The 15,588-nt window shown below is 41.6% G+C and overlaps 1 protein-coding gene across 4 annotated transcripts in view; it reads left to right on the plus strand.

Moving 5' to 3' along the window:
* Positions 1-15,588, plus strand: part of RNF214 (ring finger protein 214) — a 53,911-nt gene that overhangs the window by 34,480 nt on the left and 3,843 nt on the right. For all 4 annotated transcript variants that reach the window (XM_002822528.4, XM_063711405.1, XM_002822529.4 and 1 more), the window contains exons 7-10: positions 13,649-13,745; positions 13,912-14,000; positions 15,059-15,149; positions 15,346-15,444. In XM_002822528.4, the coding sequence (XP_002822574.2) occupies positions 13,649-13,745; positions 13,912-14,000; positions 15,059-15,149; positions 15,346-15,444 (376 nt within the window). The remainder of the gene's footprint in view (positions 1-13,648; positions 13,746-13,911; positions 14,001-15,058; positions 15,150-15,345; positions 15,445-15,588) is intronic.

Genomic DNA, 15,588 nt, shown 5'->3' on the forward strand with positions numbered 1-15,588 from the left:
GTTTTCTTTGTACTTTTCCTGTTTGGAGTTTTCTGAGTTTCTTGATCTGTAAAGTTACATCCTTCACCAAACTTATGAAATTTTCTTCTTTTTTTTTTTTTTTTTTTAATTTGAGACAGGGTCTCACTCTGTCACCCAGGCTGGAGTGCAGTGGCGCAATCTTGGCTCACTACAACCTCTGCCTTCCAGGCTTAAGAGATCTTCCCACCTCAGCCTCCCAAGTAGCTAGGACCACAGGTGTGCACCACCATGTCCGGCTAATTTTTGTATTTTTTTCAGAGACAGGGGTTTGCCATGTTGCCCGGGCTGGTCTCGAATTCCTGGGCTCAAGTGATTTGCCTTTGTTGGCCTCCCAAAGTCCTGGGATTACAGGTGTGAGTCACCACACCTGGCCAAGTTTATGAAATTTTCTGACATAATTTTCAAATATTTTTTCTGCCCTATTCCCCTTTTTCCTCCTGGGACTCCACTGTCACGTGAGTTAGACCTCTTGATATTGTCCGACAGCTCACTGAGGCTCTCTTCATTTCTTTGCAATTTTTTTGTTCTTTTTTCTTTTTCTTTTTTTTTTTTTTTGAGACAGAGTCTCGCTTCTTCACCCAGGCTGGAGTGCAATGGCACGATCTCGGCTTACGGCAACCTCTGCCTCCTGGGTTCAAGCAATTCTCCTGCCTCACCAAAAAAAAAAAAAAAAAAAAGGTCGGGGGCCAGACATGGTGGCTCATGCCTGTAAACCCAGCACTCGCTATGGTGCCCAGGCTGATCTCAAACTCTTGGGCTCAGACAGTCCTCTCATATCAGCCTCCAGAGTACTGAATTATAGGCGTTCTTTATATGTTCTCTATAAGTGATTTTATCAGATATGTATTTCACCAGTATTTTTTTCTGGTTTGTGGCTTGCCCTTGCATTTTTGTAACAGTGTCTTTTGAAGCACAAAAGGCAAAATTGTGATGAAGTCTCGCTTGCCAGTTTTTGTTGTGGTTCAAGTATTTTGTGGCCCAAGAACTCTTTGCCCAACCCAAGATCACCTTCTTCTTGGAGGTTAATAGTTTTCACTTTTACATTTAGATCTATGATCTATTTTGAGTTAATTTTTCAATCTGGTATGAAGTAAGGGTCAGGGTTCATTTTCTTGGTCAGGTGCAATGGCTCACTCCTGTAATTTCAGCACTTTGGGAGGCCGAGGTGGGTGAATTGCTTGAGCTGAGGAGTTTGAGACCAGTTTGGGCAACATAATGAAACCCCCGTCTCTACAAAAAATACAAAAAAAAGAAAAAAAGAAAATTAGCTGAGAGTGGTGGTGCATGCCTGTGGTCCCAGCTACTTGGGAGGCTGAGGTGGGAGGATTGCTTGTGCCCAGGAGGTGGAGGTTGCAGTGAGCCGAAATTGCACCACTGCATTCCAGCCTGGGCGACAGAGCGAGATCACGTCTGAAAAAAAAAAAAAAGGCTTATTTTTTTGGTTATAAATATAAATACGTGTTCCAGCACCATTTGTTGAAAAGATTATCCTTTCCCTGTTGAGGTACCTTGGCACTTCTGTAGGACATAAAATGACCACTATTGGGGAAATACAATTTAAGAAATGAAAATCTTCTTGCATCCCAGAAAACCTCTCACTAAGGCAGTAGAGAAAGACAACAGTTTTATTATTGAATAAACATTAAACCAGATGTGATGCACATCACAAATCCACTGAGATATTGCAAAGACTGATAGAATCTTACTTCCTTATGTAGGTAGCCAAGCCAAGGTAACCCTTTACAATACACACTTTTAAGATAAACAATTGTTAGTCCTCAAGTAAGAGGACTTGACAGCACCATTTGTCACACATAGTTTGTCCTAACTTTATTATGGTAATTGGGGAGACCACCTGTATTGGCTTTATCTGGAGGAGAAACAAACTGTTCTTAGTCATATTGTTCTGACAGGAGGTAGTTCCGTAAATTGGAGCAAGGTGCTCTTCAGAGTTAGGCTCTTACCTTCCTACTGGGAACTGGGAGATAGGGAAGCTGTCTCCTTTGATGTTTGCATTTCAAAAAGATGGCTCCAAGGTCCTTGAAACATTCCTGACTTGTGTGACTATTTTTAGCCTTTAGAAAGATTTTCATATATTTGAAAAGGAGAGTGAAAGAAAATTTGAAAGACAAGATTGGGGGACTGGTCAGGGGGAGTCTTTTTTATTATTTTCAACAGGGATAATTAAATCTCTTATTTTTAATTGTATTTTCCCTTATACCGCATAAGTGTGGCTCTGTTTCTTTACTGTCTATTCCATTACATCGATCTGTTTGTCTTTCCTTGTAACTGCGTAGTAAATGTTGAAATCAGTGCATCTTCCAGCTTTGGTGTTTTTTCCAAAATTGTTTTGAATATTCTAGAGACTTTTTATTTTCATATACATTTTGGAATCAAATTATCAGCTTTTACAAACAACTTGCTTGGAATTTGATTGGGTTTGTATAGAATCTGTAGATCAATTTGGGAACAATTGACATCTTAACAATATTGAGTCTTCTGATTCATGAACATGGAAGAGCGCTCTTTTTCTTCTTTAGTTTCTCTTGGCAATGATTCGTAAGTTTGAGAGGCTATAGGGTTAAAGAGGGAAAGTGTTCTCTTTGCCTCTAAAAGTTCACTAAAAATTAACTGACAAAAGGTAGATTAATAGGATAAAAAAGCATATAAAATTTATTTCATGTGCATAGTAAGCACAGGGGAATTGCAAGAGAATGATAACCCAATGAAGTCCAGATGCTTATATACCTACCCTTCTTTAACAGGGAAGGGGAGATGAAGGTTATAAGAGTAAATTATTTTCAGGGGAAAAGAATGAGCCCAAATGCTGGGTGCAGTTGCTCATGCCTGTAATCCTAGCAGCTGGGAGTCTGAGGGAGTAGGATTGCTTGAGGCCAGAAGTTTGAGACCAGCCTAGGCAATGTAGCTAGAATTCATCTCTAAAAATAAAAAATGAAAAAGAAAAAAAAGAATGAACCTAAACAACAATGGCCTGGGACAAGATTCTTTTGAACTTTGAGGGAGGTGGCAGGAAGATGAGGGGCAGAACTTCACTGTGAACAAAAGTTGTTTTTCTTTTTTTTGAGACAAGGTCTCACTCTGTCAGCCAGCCTGGAGTGCAGTGGCATGATCATGACCCACCACAGACTCGACCTCCCCAGGCTCAGGTGATCCTCCCATCTTAGCTTCCTGAGTAGCTGGGACGATAGGTGTGTGCCACCACACCCTGCTAATTTTTGTGTTTTGGGTAGAGATGGGATTTTGCCATGTTGCCCGGGCTGGTCTCGAACACCTGAGCTCAAGCAATCCACCAGTCTTGGCCTCCCAAAGTACTGGGATTACAGGCGTGAGCCACTGGAGCCACTATGCTTGGCCTAACAAAGGTTGTCTTATGCCTGTTGTCTCCCAGGTAATCTGTCTGAACTGTCCTCAGAAGCGTACAGATGTCCCTAACTTACAATGGTTTGACTTACGATTTTTCCACTTTATGATACTAGAAAAACAATACACATTTTGTGTACTCCTTGACTTACTATGGGGCTATGTCCAGAAAATGTCATCATAAGTTGAAAGTATCATGAGTCAAAAATCAACTTATGCAATCAATTTACAATGGGTTTATTCGGATGTAACCCCATCATAAGTCAGGGACCATCTATAAAGGAAAATTCTTACCTGGACATGTTGATGACTTCCAGTCTCTTCTCTTCTCTTCTCTGGTAGTGAATCTTTGGTTGTTGTTTGGTGAGATTCCTAGGTTGGGGATCTTAAGACAGTTGCATTTCTTTTGCAGAGATAAGAATTTTCTTAGATAAGGAAATTCCAAAGATAATCCCTCTTGGTGCTTCTGGAAAGAGGACCAGAGAGATGGGCTTGGGGGAAGATTGGGGAAAGAGGACCAGAGAGATGGGCTTGGGGGAAGGTTGGAGACAGACCTTGGTTCTGAGGCTTATTTCTGAGGCTTTTCAATTTTCTTTTCTTTTTTCTTTTTTTTTTTTTTGAGTCAGGGTCTTAGTTGCTCTGTTGTCCAGGCTGTAGTGTAGTAGCACGATCACGGCTGACTGCACCCTTGACCTCCCGGGCTCCGATGATCCTTCCACCTTTGCCTCCCAAGTAGCTGGGCCTACAAGTATGTGCCACCACACCACTCTAATTTATTTACTTATTTTAATTTTTTTGAGATGGAGTCTCTCTCTGTCGCCCAGGCTGGAGTACAGTGGCACGATGTGGGCTCACTGCAACCTCCACCTCCTGGGTTCAAGCAGTTCTGTCTGCCTTAGCCCCCCCCACCCCCCTCCCCTCCGGTAGCTGGAACTACAGGTGCCTACTACCATGCCCGGCTAATTTTTGTGTTTTTAGTAGAGACAGGGTTTTGCCATGTTGGGGTCAGGCTGGTCTTGAACTCCTGACCTCAAGTGATCTACCCGCCTTGGCCTCCCAAAGTGCTGGGATTACAGCATGAGCCACCTCACCCAGCCTAATTTATTTTTATTTTTTGTAGAGACAGGGTCTCACTGTGTTGCGCAGGCTGGTCTCAGCTCAAATGCCTGGACTCAAACAGTCCTCCTGCCTCTGCCTCACAAAGTGTTGGGATTACAGGTGTGAGCCACCACATCTTGCCTCAGTTTTCTTTTTTATTTTTTTTGAGACAGAATGTGGCTCTGTCCCCCAGGCTAGAGTGCAGTGGCGTGATCTTGGCTCACTGTAGCAGCCCCTGCCTTTTGGGCTCAAGTGATTCTCCTGTCTCAGCCACCCAAGTAGATGGGATTACAGGTATGTGCCACCACGCTTGGCTAATTTTTGTATTTTTAGTAGAGACAGGTTTTCGCCATGTTGCCCAGGCTGGTCTCAAACTCCTGTGTTCAAGTGATCTGCCTGCCTCAGCCTCCCAAAGTGCTGGGATTACAGGTGTGAGTCACTTGGCCCAGCCAGTTTTCTTTAATTCAAAGCACAAAGCATACCAAAGCATCGTATTTTGGGGTATCGTTTTCTGTACCCTAACAAGGCCAAGAAGACAGCTCCCACTCTTTGTATTATGCCCTCAAAATTCTAGCCACCTTGGCCTCTGTGAACCCGTGTTTTTGTCTCTTATTTAGCAACAATGCCAGCTCTGTTTGCATTTGCCGTCCCTGTGCTGCAGACTGGAAACTGCCTCCAGGCAGTGAGCTGGAGCAATTGTAGGGCTGCTTTCACATGTATTCCTTTCTCAATGATCATAGTCCCGTGCTGCCTATTGTCCAGTGTTTGAAAACGTTGTTTCATATGTTTTGTCCAGTTGTTTAGTTTTTTAGGGCCACAGGGTAAATCTGTCCCTGGTACTCCATTTCAGGCAGAAGCAGAGTCCTAAATTATCTTCTGGACAGGTTAAATTTGAAGTATTTGCAGGATATCCATGCTAGTATGTGTAGTAAACATTAGCGGAAAAGGAGCTAGAAATGAAGCTAATGGCCTGGATAGTGTAGGAGTTGATCAGTTCTCATTAATTCCTTGTGAAGGATTGGAATGGTGATTAGAAAGGAGGTCATGGTCACAAAATGACAGAACACAGTTTGAGGTGTTTTTTTGTTGTTGTTGTATTTTGTTTTGAGACAGGGTCTCGCTGCATCATGGAGGCTGTAGTGTGATGATAGCTCACTGTAGCCTCCACCTCCTGGGCTTAAGCAGTCCTCCCACCTCAGCCTCCCAAGTAGCTAGGACTGCAGGAGCACATCACTGTGTGCCCAGTTAATCTTTTTATTTTTTTTGTAGAGGCGAGGGTCTTGCCATGTTGCCCAGGCTAGTCTTGAACTCCTGGGCTCAAGTGATCCTCCTGCCTTGGCCTTCCAAAGTGCTGGTAGCCAGGCATGGTGGTATATGCCTGTAGCTAGTTGGGAGGCTGAGGCAGGAAGATCACTAGAGCCTGGGAGTTCGAGGCTCCAGTGAGCTTATGATTGCGCCACTGTACTCCAGCCTGGGTGACACAGTGAAACCCTGTCTCTAAAAACAACCACCAACCACCACCATGAGCCACCTTGCCTGGACCAAAGTTTGAGATTTTCAGTGTAGACTATCCATGTGTTAATATGGTTTAAGGAGTGGCTTTGCTGCCAGAAAACCAAACACCGCATGTTCTTACTCATAAGTGGGAGTTGAACAGTGAGAACACATGGCCACAGAGAGGGGAACAATACACACCGGGGTCAGTTGGGGAGGTAGGGAGGAAGAGGAGGGAGAGCATTAGGACAAATAGCTAATGTATGCGGGGCTTAAAACCTAGATGACAGGTTGATAGGTGGAGCAAACCACCATGGCACATGTATACCTATATAACAAACCTACATATTCTGCAGTAGTATTCCGGAACTTAAAGTAAAATTAAAAAAATTTTTTTTTAAAAAAAGAAAGAAATGGCTTTCCTGGTAGGCAATTGGCAAGGAGTGAAGTTTAGGAGGAGGAAGAACTCCAAGGTCTTAGTCTCAAATGGATCATGAATATAGATATTGAGTTCACAAAGGTTGTTGTAAAGGGTAGAAAATAAGGAATATGACTAGATGCTAAAAATTATCCATGTGGGTAGAGATGAGATGGGAATATAGTAGATTAGAGGTGCTGAAACATTTTAGTCTAAGGACCCCTTTAAACTCTTAATAATTAACAAGGACCCCAAAGAGGTTTTGTTTATATGGATTTTATCTCAGTATTTACTGAACCAGAAATTAAAACTGAGAAAAAATTTAATATTTATGCATTAATTTATTTTAAAATAATAAACCTATGTGTTAACATAAATAGCATATTTTCTATGAAAAATATTTTTCAGATAAAGATCAGTTTAGTTAGAATAATAATATTGTTTACATTTTGTGAATCTCATGGAAGAAGCTTACTTTTCTTATCTGCTATATTTAATTGATTGCAATATATTGTTTTGGTTGAAATATATAAAGAAAATCTGATGGTATGCAGATAAGTAGTTGGAGAGCAAAGAGTATTTTAATAGCTTTTAAAGATAGTTGTGGATATTCATCTTTGATACTATGCCAAAACTTGACGTGTTGGTGTCTTAAAGTTAAGTTGTATTGTGGGATCTGAAACCACATCAATAAACATTTTGCTTTTATTTTTAAATTTGTTTTATTATTAGTATTTTTTTAGTTTTATTCCTGGCAAGCTGTGAAGTTTTTTATACTAGTACATTAAAATCTATTTGTTTACCTTGAATTTTGAATGGATATTTTACCTATGTTGTATAGGGGAAGAGAAACCTTTTCTCTACCTACTTATGTTCAGAGATTAGGGCCTGAAAATTAAACTGACAAAATGTTATACAACCAACAAGTTTGTATGACTTGTTTATATCTGCAGTAGTAGATGAGTTACATCGAAACAGCAGGGTTTGCAGCAGAGAAAGAGTTTAATGATTGCAGAGTATTGAGTGAGGACATGGGAGGAGACCCTCAAATCCATTTCCCCTGAGGAGTTATGGGCTGGTATTTTAAGTTTTAAGGGGATTGTGGAAGGTAAGGGGCTGGAAAATTGAGGTCGTTGATTGGTTGGGATACGGGGGATGAAATCATCAAGATATGGAAACTGCATTCTTTGGTGAGTCAGCTCCTCTGGGGTCCTTCAGACAGGCTGATGTCAATAATTTCACTGCTATGCAGGACCTGAAAGAATATCTTAAAGGGAAAACTTAATGTTTTATAATGTTCGTGTTGTCTATAGAACACTTAAGGGGAACTTTAATCTCGTAGCAGGGTCTATGTGATTCTGAGGCAGCAGGCACAAAACACTGGTGAAGAAGCTAGTCAGAGAGCAAGCTGACCTCATGATAAACACTGCATGTGCTGCAAGCCTCGTTTATTTTCATTTCTCCCCCCTCTTCTTCCCTGATGAATTTCATACAGTTTATAGGGACAGTTTCAAAATAACAGATTAACAGGAGGGAAAAACAGAGTTTATTTACATGTGCAGTGTGCATACACATGGAAGAACTCAGTGGTGGGTAACTCAAAGGAGTAGTTAGTTAGAATTTGGGGCCAATATACTATCTTACTAGATGAAGGGGAGAGAGGAGAAAGCCCCTAGTACTGGGAAAACAAATGACTTCTTTTTTTTTTTTTTTTTGGAGATGGAGACTTGCTCTTGTTGTCCAGGCTGGAGTGCAATGGCACGATCTTGGCTCACTGTAACCTCCTCCTGGGTTCACGAAGTTCTCCTGCCTCAGCCTCCTGAGTAGCTGGGATTACGGGTGCCCACTACCGCACTTGGCTAATTTTTTTTTTTTGTATTTTTAGTAGAGACAAGGTTTCACCCTGTTGGGCCAGGCTAGTCTCGAACTCCTGACCTTAGGTTATCTGCCCACCTTGGCCTCCCAAAGTTCTGGGATTACAAGCGTGAGCGACCGTGCCCAGCCATGACTCTTTTTTTTTTTTTTTTTTTTTTTGAGACAGAGTTTTACTCTTGTTGCCCAGGCCAGAGTGCAATGGCACAATCTCAGCTCACTGCAACCTCCGCTTACTGGGTTCAAGCAGTTCTTCTGCCTTAGCCTCCCAAGTAGAACACAGATGTGTGCCATGATGTCTGGCTAATTTTTGTAATTTTTTTTTTTTTGTAGAGACGGGGTTTTGCCATGTTGGCCAGGCTGGTCTTGAACTCCTGACCTCAAGTGATCCACCCACCTCAGCCTCCAGAAACAACTGAGATTACAGGTGTGAGCCACTGCACCTAGCCTAGTGGCACATTTTTCAAAATAGGCCATATGATATGCTACAAAACAAGTCTTAATATTTTTAAAAATAGAAATAATATTAAGTGTTTTCTTAGACCCTAGCAGTATAAAACTAGAAATAATTCGAAGAGGAACTCTCAAACCTATAGAAATTAGAAATTAAACAACCTGTCCTGAATGATCTTTGAGTTAACAATGAAATCAAGATAGAAATTAAAATTTTTTTTAAATGATTGATAACAGTGACAGAAGTTACCAAAATCTCAGATACAGCAAAAGCAATACTAAGAGGGAAGTTTATAGTGCCAAATGCCTTCATCAAAAAGACAGATCACAAATTGACAGTCTGATAATATCACACCTCAAGGAACTAAAAAAATAGGAAGAAACCAAACCCAAAGAAAAGAAATAACAAAGAACAGAACTAAACAAAATTGAAACCAAAAAATACAAAGGATCAGTAAAATTAAAAGTTGTTTCTTTGAAACGATAAACAAAAATGATAGACCATTAGGTAGATTAGCTGTGAGAGGATTCAAATAAACTTAGTCAAAAATGAAAATGGAGATACCATAACTGATACCACGGAAATAGAAAAGATCATCTGAGACTACTGTGAACACGTATATGTATACAAACCAGAAAACCTAGATGAACTGGATAAATTCCTGGAAACACACAACCCCCCAAGCTTGAACCAGGAAGAAATAGAAATCTTGAACAGACCGATAGCAAGTAGTTTGATTGAATCAGTAATTTAAAAAATCTCCCAACCAAGACATCCCAGGTCCAGATGGATTCACAGCCAAATTCTACCAGACATTCAAAGAACTGATACCAATCCTAATGGAACTATTCCAAAAGATCAAGAAGGAGGGAATCCTCTCTAACTCATTCTACAAAGCCAGTCTCACCCTGATACCAAAGCCAGGAAAGGGCACAACAAAAAAAACTGCAGACCAGTATCCCTGATGAACATAAATGCAAAAGTCCTCAACAAAGTACTAGCAAAACTGAACTGAACAGCATGTCAAAAAGATAATTCAGCACAATCAAGTGGGCTTCATCCCAGTGAGGCAAGGATGGCTCAGCATACACAAGTCAATAAATGTGATTCACCACATAAACCGAATTAAAAACCATATGATCATTTCAATAGATGTAGAAAAAGCATTTGATAAAATCCTGTATCCCTTTGTGGTAAAAAACCCCCAACAAATTAGGCACAGAAGGAACATACCTCAAAATAATAAAAGCCATATATGACAAACTCACAGCCACCATCATACTGAAGAGAGAAAAGCTGAAAGCATTCCCCCTCAGAACTGGAACAAGGCGGGGCACAGTGGCTCATGCTTGTAGTCTCAGAGCTTTGGGAGGCCAGTTCAGGAAGATCACTTGAGTCCAGGAGTTCCAGACCAGCTTGGGCAATATAGTGGAACTCTTTCTCTAAAAAAATTAAAAAATTTGCTGGGCATGATGATACATGCTTATAGTCCTAGTTACTCAGGAATTTGAGGTGGGAGTTCAGGAGTTCAAGGTTACAGTGAGTTATGATCATGCCAGTGTACTCTAGCCTGGACAATACAGTGAAACCCTCTCTCTAAAAAAAAGAAAATAAGAAAATAATTTCTTAACCATTTTTGCTATTGTTGCATGTAGTTCCTTTTGTAAGATCCCAGTGAGGTAAATGTGGCAAAAAACCCAAAGGAAAATATTTTTTGTTTGTGAATATGTGGAATGTTTCCATTGACATAAGAGGATTTTTCTAATATAAGTTTATATTTGTAGTTGACAATGTATTTAATGAAAGTTAGAGATGTTCAGTGAGCATCTATAATCTTCAAGGATAACATCAGTCACAGAAGGCAACTGTCATGTTTTCCTACAATTATCCGATTGTCAGAGTGAATAGTAGGCTAGATGGATTGACTCTGTAATGTATTTCACATATTTTTATGGTAAGAGCATTCTGACTCTTCATATATTTTGGAACTGAGGGAATATGTGTTGTAGCAAGAAAACACAGCTGCCTATAAAATCTTTGTCTAAAGAATTATTAGGCTGGGCGTAGTGGCTCACACTTTTAATTCCAGCACTTTGGGAGGCTGAGGCTGGTGGATCACCTGAGGTCAGGAGTTCAAGACCAGCCTGACCAACATGGAAAAACCCTGTTTCTACTAAAAATACAAAAATTAGCCAGATGTGGTGGTATGCACCTGTAGTCCCAGGTACTTGGGAGGCTGAGGCAGGAGAATTGCCTGAACCTGGGAGGTGGAGGTTGCAGTGAGCCGAGATCCCGCCGGTGTAAGCTTGGGTGACAGTCTTAAAAAAAAAAAAAAATTGTTAGATAATGTGTTTTCTGCTAGGAAGTTAATTTGGGGAAGCAATACCTGGAGATTAAGGCAGAAAATGCCCACCTACTTCTCATTTCTAATAGATGAATATACCTTGTCAGTAGAGGGCTGATAATGTCAGAGATTGAATAAGTGTGTAACACACACACACACCCCCTCTCTACCTATACATGAAATAGAGAACCAGGGATATGTGGAGAATTGGGGTCAAAAGCAAGAATATGTGAGAGGAAAGGGCCTCATAAACTTCTGTTAATCAAATTGCTCTCTTTCATATATGTAAGGTTACTACAAAAACAGAAGGGAAATAAAAGTTTCTCTCACTGAAGAAAAGTGGGGGCCAGGCGCGGTGGCTCACGCCTATAATCCCAGCACTTTGGGAGGCCGAGGTGGGTGGATCACCTGAGGTTAGGAGTTTGAGACCAGCCTGGCCAACATGGCAAAACCCCATCTCTACTAAAAATACAAAAAAAATTAGCTGGGCGTGGTGGTGGGCGCCTCTAATCCAGCTACTCCGGAGGCTGAGGCAGGAGAATCATTTGAACCTGAGAAGTGGAGGCTGCAGTGAGCCAAGATTGTGTCACTGCACTCCAGACTGGGCAACAGATAGAGACTCCCTGTCAAAAAAAAAAAAAAAAAAAAGAAAAGAAAAGTGGGAACATTTCTCTTAAGATGTTACTCTTGGCCGGGCGCGGAGCGGAGGCTTACACCTGTAATCCCAGCACTTTGGGAGGCCGAGGTGGGTGGATCACGAGGTCAGGAGATCGAGACCATCCTGGCTAACATGGTGAAACCCTGTCTCTACTAAAAATACAAAAAATTAGGCGAGCGTGGTGGTACGTGCCTGTAGTACCACCTACTCGGGAGGCTGAGGCAGGAGAATCGCTTGAACCCAGGAGGCGGAGGATGCCATGAGCCAAGATCACGCCATTGCACTCTAGCCTGGGTGACAGAGTGAGACTCTGTCTCAAAAAACGACAAAACATGTAACTCCTCCCAAGCTTTTCTTCTTTTATTTTTACTTTTCTAAAATGTCGGGGAGATAATTTAAGTATTTTCATCCTATTCTGTCCACTGATCTTGGTAATCCAGGCTTCCAGCTATAAAACTTACCACAATCAAATGTAATATAAGGAAATTCCTTTGCCAGCTGTGTTGCTTAACGGCCTCTATAGTTCTGAGTAGGGTGATCACCCATCCCAGTTTTAGCACTGAAAGTCATCCATCCTGGGAAAACCCTCAGTACTGGGCAAACCAGGACAGTTGGTCACTCTCATGCTGAGTGGGGGAAAAGCATGTAAGGAGGGAGGAAACCAAGGAAAATGAGAAGTCCTGAGGTATGAAGAGAACATTTTTTTCCTTTTGAAGCATATTTACTATAGCTAGGAAAATTTGAAAATTAATAAGCTTGTATCAGTGTGCTTAGTAGCGAATTAGTGATTTGCTGCATTAAGGATGAATATTAAGTAGGCCTCTGGCCAGGCACAGTAGCCTGTAATCCCAGCACTGTAGGAGGCCGAGGTAGCAGGATCACTTGATCCCGGGAGTTCGAGAACAGCCTGTAGAACAAAGTGAGACCCCTGTCTCTACAAAAAATGATAAGTAAGCATCAGCCAGGCGTGGTGGCTTGTGTCTGTAGTCCCAGCAACTTGGGAGGCTAAGGCAAGAAGATTGCTTGAGCCCAGGGGGTTGAGGCTGCAGTGAACCAAGGTCATAGCACTGTACTCTGGTCTGGGCAACAGAGTAAGACCCTGTCTATAAAAAACAAACAAACAAAAAAGTGGACCCCTGTGTTTGGTCCTGCATTCATTCTTCAGGACCCATACTAAAAGACATGTTGGGAAATAAGAATGCAGAATGCCATAATGGTTTTGAATCCTCTTGAACATAGAAGAATGTTCTGCCTTCAATGGAGGGCTTTTGTTCTAAGATGCAGTCTTTTTCCTGCTGTAGGTAACCTTATTTTAGCAAGTGGAGATACAAACCTTTTTTTTTTTTTTTTTTTTGAGACAGAGTCTCGCTTTGTAGCCTAGGCTGTAGTGCAGTGGTGCGTTCTTGGCTCACTGCAACCTCTGCCTCCCAGGTTCAAGCAATTCTCTTGCCTCACCCTTCTGAGTAGCTGGGACTACAGGCGTATGCCATCATGCCCAGCTAATTTTTGTATTTTTAGTAGAGATGGGGTTTCACTATGCTGGCCAGACTGGTCTCAAACTCCTGATTTCAAGTGATCTGCCCATCTTGGACTTCCAAAGTGCTGGGATTACAGGCGTCAGCCACCACGCCCGGTCACAACATTTTTACTTTCAAATATAGGGCCTTTATGCAACTGCAGACCACTGTAAACATTATTTGTCTGTATCTATATTTGATACTTATACTCCAGCTCTCTTTTGATTAGCAAAAAAAAAAAGAAGAAAGAAAAATAAGTATAGTTAATACTTAGAGTAAGACTTCTTGTAACATACTTGGCTGACCAATTTTGGGTTGTACTTTTGCCCTGGTGTCTCTCAACAAGCTTATCTTTCTTCCTTAGTCTTGTTCTTGGTTTCTTATCTTACAGAGAGGTGTGGGAAATGGAACTGGATAGACTCAAGAATCAGGATGGCGAAATAAATAGGAACATTATGGAAGAGACTGAACGGGCCTGGAAGGCAGAGGTGAGAAGAGGAGCTGGTATCTTGAAAGTCTTAATTTCAGGCTTCCAGATGGTATCTACTTTTGGCATAGTAATAGGAGAGCCAGTAAGCATTTGTTTTCACTACCTAGGAGTACCTTTGTGTATGTAAAATTAATAAAGTATTTGTATGTGTGTGGCTTCCTTAGATCTTATCACTAGAGAGCCGGAAAGAGTTACTGGTACTGAAACTAGAAGAAGCAGAAAAAGAGGCAGAATTGCACCTTACTTACCTCAAGTAAGTACCTTTCCATTCTAGAGCTTTAATTGTCTTGCAGTTTGTTTGTTTGTTTGTTTAGGTTTTTTCATTCCTAGGCCAGCTAGTCTGGCACTTATTCTATCTGCACAGGAATTGTAAGGCTATCTCTGTCTGCAATAGCAATTGCTCAGTGATTTTTCCTCTCACATTCTAAAGTTCTATACTGTAACTCTTCCCTGCTACAGTTTTATAGTTTTGCATTTTTTAATGTTTTGTTTCCATTTGGATAAACACTATCTGTTAAAGCCAGACGTAATAGCATGCTCCTGTAATCCCAGCACTTTGGGAGGTCGAGGCAGGAGGATCACTTGTGCCCAGGAGGCCGAGGCTGCAGTGAGCTTTGATTGCATCACTGCACTCCAGCCTAGGTGACAGTGAGACCCTGTCTCTAAAAAATAAAAAATAACCAGCATCTGTTAACCTATAAAGCGTAACAATGGTCTTTGGAGATTCATTTCCTATGTAGTCATTTATTTTCTTTCTGCCATGGAACTTGGAGGACCGCTGTGGCATTTTCAGGCAGACAAGAACCCTCTCTCTGTTGTTGGTTGTCTTTCTCAATTACTTAAAAGATACTGGAGTTAAAGTGAGGCAAAGGAATTCGAATCTTGGGCTTCTCCTGCACCTGCTCCCACCTCTTCTCAACGGCAGTTAGCCAGCTACTATTTTGCTTTTGCTATCTCAGAGAATTAGGAATTGGGCTTTTTTTTTTTTTTTTTTTTTTTAATGACAGGGTCTCCCTCTGTTGTGCAGTGGTGCCATCTTGGCTCACTGCAACCTCCGTCTCCTGAGCACAAGCCATCCTCCTACCTCAGCCTGCCAAGTAGCTGGGACTATAAGCGCGAGCCACCACACCTGGCTAATTTTGTATTTTTTTAAGAGACAGGGTTTAGCCACATTGCCCAGGCTGGTCTAGAACTCCTGAGCTCAAGTGATCTGCCTGCCTTGGCCTCTTTTGTGCTGGGATTACGGGCATGAGTCACTGTGCCCAGCAGGGCTTTCTTTAAATCTGTAAATTCCTGTTGGTTTCTTGAAAGGTCAACTCCCCCAACACTGGAGACAGTTCGTTCCAAACAGGAGTGGGAGACGAGACTGAATGGAGTTCGGATAATGAAAAAGAATGTTCGTGTAAGTGTATCTATGAGTCATCATTCAGTCAGTGTTAGTCTGTGCTTAACACTTCCAGCAATTGGGAGGTAGCCTTTTGTATTGCCATTTGGGGCCTATCCTACTATTCCTTTTGTTTTCCTGATAATGGATGGTGCTGTCTTTCTAGAGAGCCTCAGTCAGTTCAGCAGTAAAAATAATCCTTTTTTTTTTTTAGGACCAATTTAATAGTCATATCCAGTTAGTGAGGAACGGAGCCAAGCTGAGCAGCCTTCCTCAAATCCCTACTCCCACTTTACCTCCACCTCCATCAGAGGTAAGAGAGTGGCTTTGGGGGGGAAGTTCACCTTTCTGTGTTGATAGCAGCAGCAGAGTCTTCTACGTGTTCTTTTTATGAAGATATTGGGACCATCCCTATTCAGTGCAAGAGTTGTTCATTGATTTCTTCTCCAGTTTCCTA

Source organism: Pongo abelii, chromosome 9 (assembly GCF_028885655.2).
Source record: "Pongo abelii isolate AG06213 chromosome 9, NHGRI_mPonAbe1-v2.0_pri, whole genome shotgun sequence".
NCBI classification, from domain to species: Eukaryota; Metazoa; Chordata; class Mammalia; order Primates; family Hominidae; genus Pongo; species Pongo abelii.